Raw genomic sequence first — 12913 nt, forward strand, 5'->3', positions numbered from 1 at the left:
ACACCACACACACCACACCACACACACACCACACACCCCACACCACATACATACCACACACCCCACACCACATGCATACACACATCACACACACAATACACCACATCACATACATACACACACAACAAACACAACCACACACACCACACACACCACACCACACACACCACACCACACACACCACACCACATGCATACACACATCACACACACAATACACCACATCACATACATACACAACAAACACAACCACACACACCACACACACCACACCATACACACATCACACATGCATACATACACCACACATACATACACACAATACATACACTTACACCATACCACACACCCCCTAAACATACATACACACACACCACACACACACACCACACATGCATACACACATCACACATACATACAACATACCACACCACATACACAAACACAACCCCACACACACCACATATACATACACACACCACACCACACACACACTACACATGCATACACACATCACACATACATAAAACATACGACACCACACACACACCCCAAACACAACCACACACACCACACATACATACACACCACACACCACACATACATACACACATCACACACACACACACACACACACACGGCTCCCAGGCTTCAGTGCTGGCTGTTCTGGGGCTGTGGCCCCAGCCATACAGTGGGGAACCGCAGGCAGGCGGCCGCCCACCCCTCTTCCGGCCCTGCTCGTGTTCCTTCCTCCTTTCTTGTTCTCCTGACTTGCATTTCCACAGCTGCCTCCTTTATAGGTCCCGGGTTCCCCTCCAGGACCTCGAGGTTTTGGCAGCTCTGCAGGACGAAGACATGGCCAGCGGCCCTGGCAGCGCGCGGAGGTGGGCAGCCCTGGTGGTGCTGGTCGCCCTGGGCACGGCTGTGACAACGACGACCAACCCAGGCATCGTGGCCAGGGTCACCCAGAAAGGCCTAGACTACGGTAACTGGCTGCCTTCCTTTCCTTCTCTCCCATCACTGACTGAGCACCTGCTGTGTGCAGCCCTTTAATCCAGAGTATGGCCTGCTCACTGCTCCTTCAAGGAGGCCCTCTCACCCTGTCTTACAGAGCAAGAAGCTGGGCCAGGGTGAGTCACCCAGGGTCACAGAGCTGGGAAGCCGCAGCGGAGGGGATGGAACCCTAGTCTGGAGGACTCTGAGTCCAGTGCTCAGGCCCCTCATGGTCCCCCTCCCTCTACCCGATACCCGATTTGGGCTTGGGCCCTTCACTTCCTTCCTAGCTGGTTCTCAGCCCTGATACTCGTCTGGCAGCCCCTGGCTCAGTCCTCAGCGTGGGCCGAGCTTCGGCTCCGTGAGGAGCGGGGGCGCTTGGCAGCCACACTCTGCACAGTAGCCAGCCGGGTGCCACAGACAGGATCCCCCCAGGTCACTCCCTCAGGCCCAGACGCAGCAGAGAATGTTATGAAGCAGCCTCCTGACCTGCTCAGATTGGTGCCAGGCACTATGCCAAAAGCACAAAATGTTACTAGTGGCCTTTACAGATGAGCAGACAGACTGGAAGGAGGGAGGGGGAAGGAGGTGGCCTGGATCTGAGCTCTGGTCTGTGAAGTATCGGCGTGGGGCTGCTCAATGCTGCCTCTCGGTGGCAGAGATATGACCTGCAGAACAGTGGGGGACAGCTGGTGCCAGCGACATCAGACCCAGGAGAAGGCAGGCTCTCAGGGGCGGTGGACCCCCAGGGGAATCAGGACAGGACCGAAGTGAAGTGAAGTGAAAGTTGCTCAGTCGTGTCCGACTCTTTACAACTCCATGGACTATACAATCCATGGAATTCTCTAGGCCAGAATACTGGGGTGGGAAGCCTTTCCCTTCTCCAGAGGATCTTCCCAACCCAAGGATTGAACCCAGGACTCCTGCATTACAGGTGGATTCTTTACCAGCTGAGCCACAAGGGAAGCCCAACAATACTGGAGTGGGTAGCCTATCCCTTCTCCAGAGGATCCTCCTGACCAGGAATCGAATCAGGGTCTCCTGAATTGCAGGTGGATTCTTTACCAGTTGAGCTATCAGGAAAGCCCAGGACAGGACACCTGGCATTCCATCCCTGAATTCCTACCCCAGCTCAGGCAGGACACCTGTGAATCCCAGGGTTGCAGACGGAAGGCTCCCTGTGAGCTAGGAGAAAAGATTATGCCCCTGCCCTGTACTCAGACCTGGAGCGCCTCTGGTCGCTTCCCAGGAGCAGAGACTTGGGCTCAGCCTTTAAGCCTAAAAGTCTTCACATTCTGTCAGAGCAGCCTCGGTCCCGCCTTCTACTCACACCCCATACAGCCATCATGAGAGTCCTGAAGTGCAGTGGAGCGGTTCAGGACCCTCATTACTGACACTATTCAGCGGCTCCTGAGTGCCTTCAGAAGGCGTCCTGGGCTTGGCCTTAGAGACCCTTCGAGACCTGGCCCCTGCAGATCCACTGATGGTGGCCATCCCACAGTTTCATTTCTCTCTAGGCAGTGCCAGTCTATGCCTGGTTTACTTTTGGACCCCCAGAAGGCCTGTCCCAGGGCGTGGGCTCTGGGAACAGAAGGCCTGAATTCAGATGCTGCCTCCCTCAGCTGTCAGCTGTGTGGTCACCTTTCTGAGTCTGTTTCCTTGTCTGTGAATTGGGAGGTTAAAAGACCCACTGGGCTTCTTCCCTCGTGGCTCGGTTGGTAAAGACTTCCTGCAGTGTGGGAGATCTGGGTCCCAAATCAGTTCTTTTCAACCAGACTTACTACCCAGGATTGTTCAGATTCGCCTATGTTCAGTTACACGTATGTAACTTAATACACGCATGGAGCCCAGAATTGTGCCAGGACCAGAGTAAGAACCTGATAAATGTTGTTGTTGTTGTTACTATTATTATTACTATTGCTATTATTACTATGCTTAACTGGCTCTTGGAAAAACACAAATCCTGGGATCCATCATTTTACCGCTTATTCTTCTCATTTAACTTGTTTGCACATAATAAAGGATGGCAGAATTCCTGACCCTGGGGACATTCATTCGTTTAGTCATCCATCAGGTATTAAGTTCTAGTCTCTGTGGTAAATGTGGCAGACATCTGTGACATCCGTCCCTGGCCTTGGGCGGCTTACATCTAGTAGGGGAGAGATATATTAATTGAAAAATCACATGAATAGCTGCATAATTACAAAAGGTAATGCGAGCTCCAAAAGAGATATCCACAGCATCATGAGAATGATAACAAGCAGGATCGCACTCTTCTGATGAACCAGAGAAAGTTCCTAGAAGAAATGATGACTAGAAGCTGATCAGGTGAAGATGAGAGGAAAAGGTTTCCCAGGCAGTGGGAAAGGTGCATGCAAAGATTCTGTGGCGAGAGAGTCCAAAACCCAGACAGACACAGTGTCTGTGAGGGAAGAGCACAGAGCAGATGATCAATAAACACTCACAGGATGCATGACTGGGTGTTTGGAGCGGGTGATATTTCAAACTAAGTGTTGGCGAACAAGCATGGCAAACTAGTTGGCCTAAGCATGGCTTTTACATTTTTAAATGGCTGGAGAAAAATCAAAAGGAGAATCCTGTCTCAGGCCGTGTGAAAATGATGTGTGTGCTATGTACGCTAAGTTATTTCAGTCTTCAGTGTCCAACTCTTTGCGACCCCATGGACTTCAGCTAGCCAGGCTCCTCTGTCCATGGGTTTCTCCAGGCAAGAATACTGGGGTGGGTAGCCATGCCCTCCTCCAGGGGATCTTCCTGACCCAGGAATTGACCCCACGTCTCTCATGTCTCTTGCACTGGCAGGCAGGTTCTTTACCACTAGCGACACTGATGTGAAATTCAAATTTCATTTTCTATCAGTAAAGTTTTATTGTAACAAAGCCATATCTATTCATTGACTTACTGTCTATGGCTGCTTTTGTACAATAACCTCTAAGCTGAGTGGTTGTGACGGAGAGAGTAAGATCTAAAAAACAGAAAATGTTTATTATTGGGGCATTGACAACAGCCTTTAACTGAGCCCTGCTATAGACCTTTTCCAATCCCACCATCTCTGCTATGAACCAGCTACATGCCTCTGACCTCTGCTTCCTCTCTCCTCTCAGCCTGCCAGCAGGGAGTGCTTACTCTGCAGAAAGAGTTGGAGAAGATAACAATTCCCACTTTCTCAGGAAACTTTAAGATAAAATACCTCGGGAAAGGGCAATACAGCTTCTTCAGGTAAGCCCTGTCCAGCTCAGTCCTCCGTGTTCAGGACTGTCGTGTGTTGGGGTCACCAAGACCTAGACTCATAGAGTCACAAATTCCTAGACTCAGAGAGGTTAGAGGATCCTAAAGCTAATGTTTACATCATTCTGAGGGGATACAGTCCCCAAGCTGCATGTAGAAGAAACCACCCAAACTGTCTTTCAGGCACTCACTATGACTCCCGAGGGGATGTCATAAATCCCCAAACTGTGCCAAGCCCTTATGTTAACTGGGATTAGGGGTGGAGGTGAGGTTTCTATGACAGAAAACCTAATCAGAAATGACCTTAACCAAAATGTAGGGGCTCAGAGGACTGAGATGTCCCTGGAATCATCTGGCTTCAGGTTCAGCTTGAGGAAGGCCCAAATATCACTGGACCCTGTTTTTCTCTTGCCATCTCTCAGCATCTCTTCCCTCTGGAAAGGCTAGTTCTCGGGTAGGATGTCCCTATACAGAGGCCATCAGCATCTTCTCAGCATTCCCAGCCCTGTAAGAGGAAGGCACTGTCTTCTTACTCAAGCAAAACTCCTAGGATTCACTCTGATTGGTCCATTTTAGGTCCATACACACTGCTGGACCAATCACTGTGGCCAGGGAATAGAAAACACGGATGAGCTTGTACTGAAGTCTCAAGCTCCACCCCCTGAAGATGACCTGTGAAGTCAACTTTCTTGGGAACAGCTTGGGCTAGATGTGGGGAAGAGTTCCCCCAAAGTAAAAATGGCAGTTGTGTTATCAACAAGAGAGGGATGTGGGTGCTGGGGAGAAAACCCATAAATGTCCTCTAACGAATTTTATGCACTCACTTAGCAGATATTTTTGAGCACCTACTATGTGTCTGATTCAGCAGGCTTTGCTATTGTACAATAGTGAAAAAAAGACAGACACATTCCACCCCTTACAGAACATGTAGTCAATGGAATTACATTTGTTATCTTCACTGATCATCATACACCCTGCAAGAGAGAGGTTTTTGTGCCCATTTTGCAAATGAGGAAACCGAGACTCAGGATGATTAAGCGATGGGGCCAGGATCACACAAAAGTAAACTGAAGAGGAGGATTTAAATGCAGATTTGTCTGACTTCAAAGCCTAGCCACAGAGTTCCCAAGGCTGCTCTCGTCATAACTTTTGGGCTCTCTTAAAAGGGATGGGGTAAAGGACCAGGCTGGAGGGGAATGAGTCTGCACTGACCCTTGACTGAGTCCTTGTGGGGACCCCGAGGAGACTAACTGATCGTTTCCTCCTTGCAGCATGGTTATTCAAGGATTCAATCTTCCCAATTCCCAGATCAGACCGTTGCCGGATGAGGGCCTTGATCTCTCTATCAGAGACGCCAGTATCAAGATCAGAGGAAAATGGAAGGCACGAAAGAACTTCATGTACGTTTCCAAGCTTGTTGTTTGTTGAGTGTGTGGGTAAGCTCTTGGTGATACTTGGAAGAGCGGAGAGCCAAGATCTCAAGCATGCCCAATTTTTGCCTGGCCGAATACCATCTGCGCCCTCAGAGCTACTGGGAAAATTTTTCACGAAAGAAGTTTTAACATGCTGCTGCTGCTGCTAAGTCACTTCAGTCGTGTCCAACTCTGTGCAACCCCATAGACGGCAGCCCACCAGGCTCCCCCGTCCCTGGGATTCTCCAGGCAAGAGTACTGGAGTAGGGTGCCGTTGCCTTCTCCTAAGTTTAAACATAACTCTTGGTTAATAGCTGAGCATGTTCCACATCTCAATGCAGGACACAAGCAAGGCTGAGTTGGTACATATGGCTTAGGATGGACGGCTAAGTGAGACCTTCACTTTACCCCTTTATCAGTTAACAATTGCTGTGTTACAAACCATCCCAAACTCAGTGACCTAAAGCAAGTCATATATCTCCACTTATGTATCTATGTGTTGGCTGGGGTTCCCTGCCAAAGGTTGGCCTCAGCTAGGGGTGGCCCTGTTCAACATGTATCTCCTCCTCTTCCCTGGACCAATGAATGGGCTACACAGAGCATATTCTTAGTGACAGCAGAGGTGCAAAAAGGGTAACCAGAAGCATATTAAGCCCTAGACTTTGAACTGGTCCATAGTCACTTCTACTCATATACTACTGGCCAAAACAAGTCACGTGGCCAAGTCCAAAGTCAAGAACATGGAAATACACACGTATCCTCCCAAGATAGGCAATGGAGAGGGTATGGACGCAGGGAGGGTGAAAATTGGGGCGAATCATCCAAACTACAACTGTGAATCTAAATACTGGGCTCTCACTGCAGTGACTGTGCAGTGCTGATGGCAGCTCAGGCTGACCTGTCATTTTAGCAGCTTCTCCTTTGCGGGGAATCTAGGGAGCAAACAGACCCTTTGATGAGGACAGAGGCGTAGATCTGCCCTTCGTTATAGGGACTGCTGATCCGTCATTCCCCACAATAAGCATTGCTTAATTTTTCTTTCTTTTTTTTTTAGCTTTTTATATTAACAATACTGTTATAGTTTCAGGTGGACAGCAAAGGGACTCAGCCATACATATATATGCATCCATTCTCCCCGAAACTTCCCTCCCATTCCAGGCTCCCACATAACATTGAGCAGGATTCCCTGTGTTATACAGCAGAGGGAATTGCTTAATTTTTCATGTGAGCTCTTTCACATCTATCATTTCACTTACTGATCATAAACAAATAAATAGCAATACTTCCTCACATTATAGAAGAGTTGACAAATTACATTCACATCCACTGTCTTATCCCAAACTCATTTCAGGAGGGAGTAGTTATTAACCCCACTTAATGAACAAAGTCATTAATTAATTAAAGACACGTCCCTCCCCAAAACTCAGCTTTCTGAAGTCATTCATTAATTAAAGACACGTTCCTCCCCAAAACTCAGCTTTCTAGTGGCAAAACTAGTGTCCCCCTGCTGGTCCAAGGTCTGAGAAAGGAAACTGAAGCTCAGAGAGGTTGAGAAACACTCCCAGTGCCACACAGCACAGGCAGAGGCTGAGGCAGTGGATAAGAGGAGGGTTCTGCCAGGTAGACATGGCTTCACACTTCGAGTTGGAATTCTGGTTCTGTCACTTGGCTGCTGTGTGACATTGGGCAAGCAGCCTTCTCTCTCTGAAGAGAGAGAAGCCTTCTCATCTCCTCATCCTGAGTGGGGATAATAGCAAAACCTACCTTCCAGCATTGGTGTGAAGCTTGAATGGCAGAGGGGAGAAAATGCTTGCTCCAAATCTCATCTTTGTGTTTCCCTTCAGCAAACTCGGCGGCAACTTTGACCTGAGTGTGGAGGGCATCTCTATTTTGGCGGCTCTGAGTCTGGGCTATGACCCTGACTCGGGCCACTCCACTGTTACCTGCCCCAGATGCAGCAGTCACATCAACACCGTCCGCATACGCATCTCTGGCAGCAGTGTGGGGTATGATCTCCTGGGGCTGTGGATGGGAGGAGGGATGAATGTGTATGCACGCTCAGTCACTCAGTCATGTCCGACTCTTTGCGACCCCATGGACTGTAGCCCACCAGGCTCCTCTGTTCATGGGATTCTCCAGGCAAGAATACTGGAGTGCGTTGCCATTTCCTCCTCCAGGGGATCTTCCAGACTCAGGGATTGAACCCACATCTCCTGCATTGCAGGTGGATTCTTTACCACTGAGCCACCTGGGAAGTCCTGGGAGGGGGGACAGGATTATCCTAATCATCCTTGTATTCAGAAAGCACATCCCAAATGCCACTTCCATGTCAGCCTTGTCCACAGGTCTCAGATGAAAGGAAGGGACAAAGGTTCACAGATGGAATACACCCTCCCTGCCTTGAAGGGTCCCTTGCTCATTCAATATTCATTCAGCAAACATTTACTGAGCACTGCAGGGTCTGCACTAAACACTTTAAGTGCACCAAGTTATACAATCCTTATCACAAGCCTGTAGGCATTCATCTCTCCATCCAACTAACAAATATCAACTAAGAAACTGCTGTGCATGAGGCTTGTTCATTGCATTCAAGAAAGAGCAGTGGTCACTAAAAAGCTGGCCTTGCTGACAGTGATTGGAGGCTTGATGGATGCCTAGCACTGTTCAGACATGAGCCTTATCCAATCCTGTCCACACAAAGACTGTTAAGGTTAGTCTATTATTACCCCACTTTCAGAGGAGATCAAGGCACAGAAAGAATAGGAAGTAGCCTGAGTTTTCATACCTAATGAGAAGTGAGAAGGGATTCAATCCAGGACTCCCAGCCCCCGGATTCTTAGCTTCACAGTCCCTGTTCTCTTGAAGCTTCAGCCTGTGGAGAAGACAGACATTAATCAAATCATTGCATTAATGAATGGCTCACAAAGAATTACGAAAGGATATTAGAAGTAGGAAAAAGAGGAAAGTGTGGTGAACACATAGAACAGAAGGTTCTGACCTAGTCTGGCGGTTGCCCAGTTCTTTGATGAAATGACATTTGAATTGAGATGAAAAGAAGTAGGAATTAATTAGACTGGGGACAGTGGGTGTTTTGAGCAGAGTGAACAGCGTGTGCAAAGGTCCTGTGGTGGGAGGAAGCAGAGGACACAGGAGGACATGGCCGAGCTGTGGGGCTGGAGGACAGAGAGAGAGGGAGTGGTGAGGAATGAGGCTGAGACGGGGCAGGGTTCCCGCTGTGGAAGAAATAACCTCATGACCAGTCACTGAACACAGGAGAAGAAGGGTCTGATGGGGGGTGTACAGAGTCGGAGCCCAGGGATGAGGGCGGTTAGGCCTCTTCGGAAGAGGGAGGAAGGCTTCCCAGAGGAGGCAGCCTTCTGAGCACAGCCTGGGGAGTACCTGGAAAGCCTCACGCCTGTCCCCACATGTCAATCCAGGTGGCTGATCCAACTCTTCCACAAAAGAATCGAGTCTTCGCTCCAAAACTCCATGACCAGCAAGGTAGGAGGGGCTTAGAGTTTCAGCCCGCCCCCGTCAGAGTGGGTGGGGCCCACGGTGTCCACAAACGTCACGCATTGCTGGACACTTCCGCTGTCACCTAGACCTCTTCAGCAGTTCCCTACAGCCTTTAGGGAGCACAAGTCCAGCTCTACAATGTGTCATGTCAATTTTCCTGGGAATCTAGCAAGAGACTAAGGTTCTTGTCACGCACCCTCAGCAAACTTCCCCACGCTTGAGCCACCTCTGCCCTCCCCCACGTCATCCCTCCCTGCAGAGAAGCTACTATTCTTTCCTGCTGAGCCCTCATACCCCTCCGGCCTGCTTCCTCATCCCCCACCCCAGAACCCCCTTGGTGGTGCTGCTGCTGCTGCTAAGTCGCTTCAGTCGTGTTCAAAACTCTGTGCGACCCCATAGACAGCAGCCCACCAGGTTCCTCCATCCATGGGATTGATTCTCCAGGCAAGAGTACTGGAGTGGGTTGCCATTGCCTTCTCCAATGCATGACAGTGAAAGTGAGGTCGCTCAGTCGTGTCCCACTCTTAGCGACCCCATAGACTGCAGCCTACCAGGCTCCTCTGTCCATGGGATTTTCCAGGCAAGAGTACTGGAGTGGGTTGCCATTGCCTTCTCCACCTTGGTGGTGAGCCCCACCCAGAAAACGTCCAGCTGATGAAGCTGCTAGACTAGAGTGTAGCCAAGCTATGTCCTGAGGCTGGAACTGATATGAAGGACAGACACAGATCACTGTGTCCCCCCAAGCCTGCTTTCACTCTAACCCCCATCCCCTACAAGCCAACTTCCTCAGCTGAGAAAAGGGGTGGTTTTTTGGGCTAGCTTCCCGTTAATAAACCATCAGCTTCCAGGAAACCCCAGAGCCTGTCTTCCAAGCCAAGTGAGCTTGGGTTTTCTCCAGAGGGCAGTGGGGAGCCATTGAAGGTTTTAGGCAAGAAGATGACCTGGGCAGATCTGTGCTTTAGAACAATTAGTCTGGCTGCCGTGAGAATGGCTGGAGGGACCAAGAGCAGGGGCAGGCGTCTTATGGAAACCAAGGAGGCTTGTGCAGTCTTCCAGATGGGAGACCTTGGTCTTCCAGTCAAAGACACTGACAATGTGGGTAAGGAGATATCAACCATCTATCTGAAAGCACTCTGTCAAACATTAAAAGAAAAAAATACCCATGCATGGTGGTCAAAATGCACAACAGAGTAGATTATAAAATGGGTTTTAGAGTCCGAGTAGGAAATAAAATGCAGATTGCATCTCATACAGTCATATGTATGCTCAGTTGTTCAGTCATGTCCGACTCTTTGTGATCCCATGGACTGTAGCCCACCAGGCTCCTCTGTCCATGAGGTTTTCCAGGCAAGATAACAGGAGCAGGTTGCTATTTCCTTCTCCAGGGGATCTTCCCGACCCAGGGATAGAACCCACGTCTCTTACACCTCCTGCATTGGTAGGCACGTTCTTTGTCACTAGCACCACCTGGGAAGCCCCCATACAGTCATATACAGCTACTATTTCCAAGCTATATGTTGGACTCTGAGCTTCCTGGTGGCCAAAGAGAAAAGGGAAGGTTGAGTAGCTACATAATTTTCAAGGGAACATTCAAGACAAGCAAAACCTGTCCAGATAATTATTCCCAAAGGACATTGTCCACTATAGGAAGCTTTCACTGATCTTCTCTTTTATTCTCCCAAGATCTGCGAGGTGGTGACTAGTACTGTGTCCTCCAAGCTGCAGCCTTATTTCCAGACACTGCCAGGTAAGAAATGGGCAGGGCTAAGAAGGCTGGGGTGGAAGGGGAGGGGTGACCTGGGGTAGAAGGGAGAGGGAGAAGTTGGGGTAGAAGGGGGAGGGGAAAGTTGGGATAGAAGGGAGATAGGGAGAGTGTGATGGAGTCAGCAAGTTTCCTAGGCAGGCCTGGGCTTGGGTGAGAATAAATAGAGCAGGTTATTTTCAAATGGTAATTAGCATCAGATCCCTTGGGGCCAGGTCCTTGTAGCAGGTCCAGGAGTTAAATGGAAGAGAAACCCTACAAGGTTTCCCTACAAACAACAAGTACCCACAGCCCCCTAAAGCCAGAGATACATAGCTGATCTGAGATCTGAGGCTGGTCACTTCCCCTCTCAAGGACTCAGTTTCCATATCTTTGAAATGGACACAATCTTCTCTTTCCCCATGTGCGTGGTAAACTGTGAAGGGTTGCAGAAGGTGCAGGAAGACCCATCTGGCCAACTGTGTCATGTACCCATGACGTATGTCATGTACCCAGTAGTAATGTTTCCTCTTGGCCTCCCAATGCTGCACTGAGATCACTGTTTTCTGCCAAATTTACACCAGGAAACAGGAGCCATGACTTGCCCAAATTCACAGGGCCAGTAAGAAGCAGCAATATGATCCAAATTCAGGTTTTCCTGCTCCAGAGCCTGTGCCCCAAACTTCTACCAGGGCCACCTCCCCACAGAGCCTAGTGTGGCCTGCACTTGGTACTTGTCCATTTCAGATACATTTCCTTCTTTCGGGCACTGCCCCAGCCCCTCCAGGTGCAGAGCTCATGCTGGGTGTATTCAACACAGTTGCAGGGTCCTGGGTTTAGCCTCACCGGGCAGGAAGAAGATTTTGGTTTGAGTCCCAGCCTTGTCACTCACGAGCTTTGCCATCCAGAACTAATTACGTATTCTGAGACTCAGTTTATTCCCTCTAACATGGGACAGCAGGGCTAAAGGAGAAACCAATATTCATTTAATCCTCATTGATTAATGCTGGAAACAGAGAAACCAATCAGACTTGAAGCCAGTTTGGGCTCAGCCTGGGATGTTATCACTGCAATAATGACCCCTTCTGGCTTTTGAACCCCTACCATGTACAGGGCATATGCAAAGTCGTTAGTAGTACCCCATCCTACAGATGAAAACAAGTGGCTCAGAGGAAGTGAAAGCACTTGTCCAAGGTCGCACAGAGTTCAATTTAAGCCCAAGTCATTCTGTTCCTTGACTCGGCTTTAGCCACGGGAAGGAGTTGATGTTTCTGTGAATGTGGGGTGTGGGCTCGTTTTCCTTTGAAGGGCGCTCAGGGAGGAGGGCTCCTTGGAGGCAGTGGGAATGGAATTAGCACTGCAGGTCTGTATTTAACTTTAGGAGATGCTGACTGCATCCCAGGCTCCAGAGATGCTGCCATGGGGAGCCAGCTCATGGTCCATCTGCTTTCCCCCTAGTGACAACCAAACTAGACAAAGTGGCTGGGGTCGATTACTCACTGGTGGCACCTCCAAGAGTCACGGCCGATAACCTGGATGGGCTGCTGAAGGTGAGACTCATATCAAGAATCATACACCCTCACGCCATTGCCTCAGAACCCCCACACCTGGGGGCTTGCCATCATCCTTGGAAACAAATCTACAATGACCTCACCCCCTTCCTATCCATCCTCACCACTCTCCCCAGTCCACCTTCCATGCCTTCTCCTGGCTCCAATCACACTGACCTTCCTGCAGTTCCTGAAATGCACTACGACTGCTCCCTCCCCAGGACCTTTGCACTTGTGCTCCTTCTAGCCATGAGGCTCTCACCCAGATATTGACAGCAGCTCTCTCTTCCCTCCTTCAAGTCTTTGCTCAAGTATCCTCTCCCTAGAGAAGCCCTCCCAGACCACCATTGCTAAAGCAGTACCCTCCTCTTCCCCTATATCCTGCTTTATTTTTCTCAGCAGCACTTATTACTCAGGTACACAGACCACAGTCACAAGCCTGTCTCCCTCAATATG

At 49.5% G+C, this 12913-nt stretch overlaps 1 protein-coding gene across 1 annotated transcript in view; it reads left to right on the forward strand.

Moving 5' to 3' along the window:
• The first annotated feature begins 547 nt into the window (after positions 1 to 547).
• BPI (bactericidal permeability increasing protein) overlaps positions 548 to 12913 on the forward strand; it is a 31181-nt gene continuing 18815 nt past the window's right edge. The window contains exons 1-7 of the mRNA XM_069548549.1: positions 548 to 984; positions 4115 to 4229; positions 5510 to 5638; positions 7495 to 7656; positions 9088 to 9151; positions 10850 to 10913; positions 12366 to 12457. Of these exons, the coding sequence (XP_069404650.1) occupies positions 855 to 984; positions 4115 to 4229; positions 5510 to 5638; positions 7495 to 7656; positions 9088 to 9151; positions 10850 to 10913; positions 12366 to 12457 (756 nt within the window). The 5' untranslated portion in view covers positions 548 to 854. The remainder of the gene's footprint in view (positions 985 to 4114; positions 4230 to 5509; positions 5639 to 7494; positions 7657 to 9087; positions 9152 to 10849; positions 10914 to 12365; positions 12458 to 12913) is intronic.

This window comes from Ovis canadensis, chromosome 13, assembly GCF_042477335.2.
Source record: "Ovis canadensis isolate MfBH-ARS-UI-01 breed Bighorn chromosome 13, ARS-UI_OviCan_v2, whole genome shotgun sequence".
NCBI classification, from domain to species: domain Eukaryota; kingdom Metazoa; phylum Chordata; class Mammalia; order Artiodactyla; family Bovidae; genus Ovis; species Ovis canadensis.